General features: G+C 35.8%; 1 protein-coding gene across 1 annotated transcript in view; it reads right to left on the bottom strand.

Moving 5' to 3' along the window:
* The window catches only part of LOC106882271 (replication termination factor 2), an 11,952-nt gene that overhangs the window by 1,999 nt on the left and 5,409 nt on the right, over positions 1-4,544 (bottom strand). Inside the window, exons 6-8 of the mRNA XM_014932885.2 lie at positions 3,161-3,239; positions 1,757-1,870; positions 1,013-1,061 (exon numbers count right to left, since the gene is read on the bottom strand). Coding sequence (XP_014788371.1) covers positions 1,013-1,061; positions 1,757-1,870; positions 3,161-3,239 — 242 coding nt within the window. The remainder of the gene's footprint in view (positions 1-1,012; positions 1,062-1,756; positions 1,871-3,160; positions 3,240-4,544) is intronic.

Below are 4,544 nucleotides of genomic sequence, written 5' to 3' on the forward strand. Positions count from 1 at the left end.
CCATCCATCCATCCATCCATCCATCCATCCATCCATCCATCCATCCATCCATCCATCCATCCATCCATCCATCCATCCATCCATCTATCTATCTATCTATCTATCTATCTATCTATCTATCTATCTATCTGCCATCATCATTTAACATCCTCCTCCCATGCTGACATAGAGTGTAATAGATGTGTAGTGAGAATATATGTTCAGTATCAAGTATTGATATGGCTGCATGTATATTATTACAAGAATTCTTACAGAGAAAAAGAATAAATTCAAGAACTATATATTTACTACATAAAAATATATTTTCATTGGCTGTTGATGAAACATAATCAAAATGTAGAATCTAGTTGAATGAAGTAATCTATGCAAGAAAGTTCAGAACTAGGAAATGTAGAAATAACAGCTAAGTGGTGGTTTTCAGTCATGTGGCAATAGAGAAATAGACGGACATAGCAACGACGTAAATGGCTCTGAGTCTAATCAACTAAGAAGCGAAGAGCAGGGTAAGCAAGCTGTTTTTATTAATGGAATGCTTAGACATTCTAGAAACTTACAAGAGAAACGCAAAGCTTCTTGAATAATTAAGAATTGCAGCTCATGACACAGATGCTTCAAGAAACATAGTAAAAGGAGATTTTTAGTACTGAAGGAGGTGGCTTTGTGCCAGGTCATAACAAATTAGAATTTGAATAAAGGGACAGGAATAGTGTCTCGAAGTAGAGGAGATACATGCCTATGCAGGCTGGAGAGAGAGAGAGAGATTGTGAAGACGGGGGAGTTTAAACAGACAGATTTTGTTCTCTTCTCAACTACTCAACATGTTTTACCCAGCCATCAAGTCTATTTTCATAATATATTACTACTTTTGAAACCCTTCCAGATTCAGGTCTTGTCTTTACCTAGCCAAATCCATCTCACATTCTAAAAAGAACATGTCTACTGTCATTTATCTACTGACAAATCTAAAAAAAAAATAGAATAAAATAAAATCAACAGATATAGGCTGACTTACATTGGTCAACAGGGATGTCAGACTTCTTCTTTTCTGCTTTCTTAGCTTTCTGAAATAATAGAAATTCATTTTCAGATATTGTTTTCACAGCACTACACTCTAGCTTTTATATATATATACATGTATGTATGTGTGTGATGATAATTTCATATATTTACGTATACACCTTGTCGTACATCGTTTAAAGCCCAATCACAGTATTCTGCTATTGATACTTTGTAATTTTCGGAATAGACAAATTTTCTAAGTTTGAAAAAAATGATACTATTGTAAATAGTTTTTAAATACAGATTTTGTTCAATTATAAAGGTAAATATAATTAATTTTGCCTGGAAAAAATGTGGACTACAATGAAAAACACAGGTGCAAAATCCTAGTAGATAAAAATGATATTTACTCTATGATTGCATTGTTCTTTTAATACTCTTCAGAATGTGGAATCAATATGAAAATCTGAAGACTATAAACAAAATGTTCTGATCATACAGTAAATATAAATATGATTTAATAACAAAATGTGTGCATAATAATTTAATTGATGCATGCACATTTTATTAGATAATACTGGCATTTACAGTGTGATCATAATATTCCATTTATATTCTTCATATCAACTCTACATTCTGAAGAGTATATATATATATAAAAAAAAAAAAAGACAATATGATCATATTGTGTGTGTGTGTGTGTTAACATTATTGTTTCAGCTCTTTTAATAACAACATTACAAAAAGGAAAGAAGACCTTCTCCAGTTTAGCTGCTAATCTTCTCCTTTTCATTCGGTCTCTCATCACTTCTAAGTCTTCCTCACTTGCATTGAGTATTACAACATCTTCCTTGTCCACTTTTTCACCACACTGTATAATGGAATAATAATAATAACAAAATGGCTCAAAAAGATTGGTACAAATGTAAAGGTCGAACACCTACGAAAATCAGCATTGCTTAGAATTGCAAGAATTCTTGGCAGGGTTCTTGAAACATGTCCAGTAAAACAAGTGTCTGTTGGCTGTGGGAAGCTGACCCCCTTTCCATCATAGACAGCAAAATAAGCTGAGAGTTTTCATCAAATAATAATTTTATTATTATACAGAATTAGGAACAAATTCAATATGAATGGAAGACTTCACCCAAGAGCAGGAGTAGCAAGATCATACTTACCTAGAAAGGAAGATGGAATAGGGTTAATATCAGTAGACTACTGTGTGGAGTTAGCTAGAGTAGATATAGACTCCTACATTGGTAATAGCAGACGAAAGTATATTAAGAGTTGCTAGAGGCACAGTGGGACACAGAGACACTAAAAAGTCTGGTGTGAGGTCTTAATTTATCCTCAGATCTGGAAAATGCTTGCAAAAGATTAGATCTTAAGAAAGGAACCCAAGGGCCATATACTAGTGATGGATTGAACTGAGTAATAAATTAAGACTGATGTTCAGTCAATTCTACTGCTGCAATAACAAAAAGTAAGTGTAACACATTTCACCAAACACATCAGATGTGCAGACGTTCAAGGCTAGTAGCAAATTAGAAAGAACATCAATGGCTGTTTGAGACTCCTCTGAAGATATGGCAGACAGACAGTAGCTCTGAGGGAGGATCACTTCACTGGGGATGGCCATGTCACAGAGATAAGGATGACCATCACTTTCTCATGGAAGGGTGGCAGTGATGAAGCAAATGCAAATCTAATGTGGGCTTTGGCTGTCAAATGCTGTCTTGTTCTTGTAGGAGAATTTGTGGATTTTCTCAAAGGACAAAACAATAAATAGGCTCTTGATGCTCTGACTTACTCTGCCAGGACAACATGCCACCATCATTAGTAGCCACAATAATAGCTCATCTATCATAAGCAGGGATTAAAATGTCACATACTGACCTTCCTATAGATATAATGAAGCCAAGATCATAGATGTTCTATCCAATGTAAAGGCCCCTAGATCTAATTGTCATTCTAGCTGGTGTTCTGGGGATGTTGTGCAGAGAACAACAGAAATGAGCATGTTACTTGTAAATAAGTACAGGCTTGTGTCAGGAAAGCTATGGAATACTGTTTCAAGAAGTTTCATTCAACCCATGCCAGGATAGAAAAAGGAGACATGTCATATCATATGACAAAGAGAGAAAAATATTGAGACATGTCTTACCTTATGACAAGTATCTGACTTCACCTCTTTCAGAGCCCGCTCTGAAACCACACAACCACATGTCCATGGAAAACAGAATCTGTAAATAACGATAAATATTGTTAATAATATTTACTTTATTATTTATAATGATTTCAATAATAATCATTGTTTCTAGCATAGGCAGAGAGCTAGTCAATAAAATCAACCTCAACATGTGGGGATGAAAGGATGAAAAGCAAAGCTAACCTCAGAATGTAAAGAGTCAGAACAAAAACAAGACTGTATTTTGTTCAACACTAACAACTCTACCAACCCAATGCAATAATTATAATAACTTCAAAGTTTGGCACAAGGCCAGCAATTATGGGGGAGTGGGTAAGTCAATTACATCGACCCTAGTGTTCAACTGGTGCTTATTTTATCAACTCTGAAAGGATTGATACCCTGAGAAGTCAACCACAACAGTATTCAAACTCAGAACACAGACAAGTCATTAAGCATGCTAATGATTCTGCTAGCTCACTGCCCAATAATAATAATAATCCTTTCTCTTATAGGTACAAGACCTGAAATTTGGGTGAGGGGAAGAGTCAATTACTCAACTGATACTTATCTTATCAACCCTGAAAGGCATAGTAAACCTTGGTGGAATTTGAACTCAGAACATAAAGACAGACTAAATGACTCTAAGCATTTTCTCTCTCTGTTTTCTCGTGTTTCTTTCTGTTGCAAAGAATAGTCTAGAAATGTAAAAGACTTTCTCACTTTCTTGAGCATTAAAATAAATTGTTGTTTACACACACGACTTGGTCTTTTGATTTTCTGTAAATTTCAACTATATATACACACACACACACACACACATATATATATATATATATACATACACAACACACACATATATATACATATGTGCCCCTGGACTGGCTCTTGTGCGGGTGACACATGAGGTTTTTCGAGCGAGATGAGCGTGGCCATTGCCAGTACCGCCTGACTGGCCTTCATGCGGGTGACATGTAAAAGCACCCACTACACTCTGAGTGGTTGGCGTTAGGAAGGGCATCCAGCTGTAGAAACTCTGCCAAATCAGATTGGAGCCTGGTGTAGCCATCTGGTTTTCACCAGTCCTCAGTCAAATCGTCCAACCCATGCTAGCATGGAAAGCGGACGTTAAACGACAACGACGACGACGATATATATACATACATAACATGTATACATACATATACATACACATATATATACACACACATATTCATATATGAGCCTTTTGTACTTACTTGAACATCCCATTCATTTCTAAGCCCACCACAGGACATATATACTGTGAAGCAAGCGTATCAATGTAACCATCTCCCTTTTCTGCCTTTGGCCTGGAATCTCCAGGGTTCTCAGTCAGCTT

Source organism: Octopus bimaculoides, chromosome 21 (assembly GCF_001194135.2).
Source record: "Octopus bimaculoides isolate UCB-OBI-ISO-001 chromosome 21, ASM119413v2, whole genome shotgun sequence".
NCBI classification, from domain to species: Eukaryota; Metazoa; Mollusca; class Cephalopoda; order Octopoda; family Octopodidae; genus Octopus; species Octopus bimaculoides.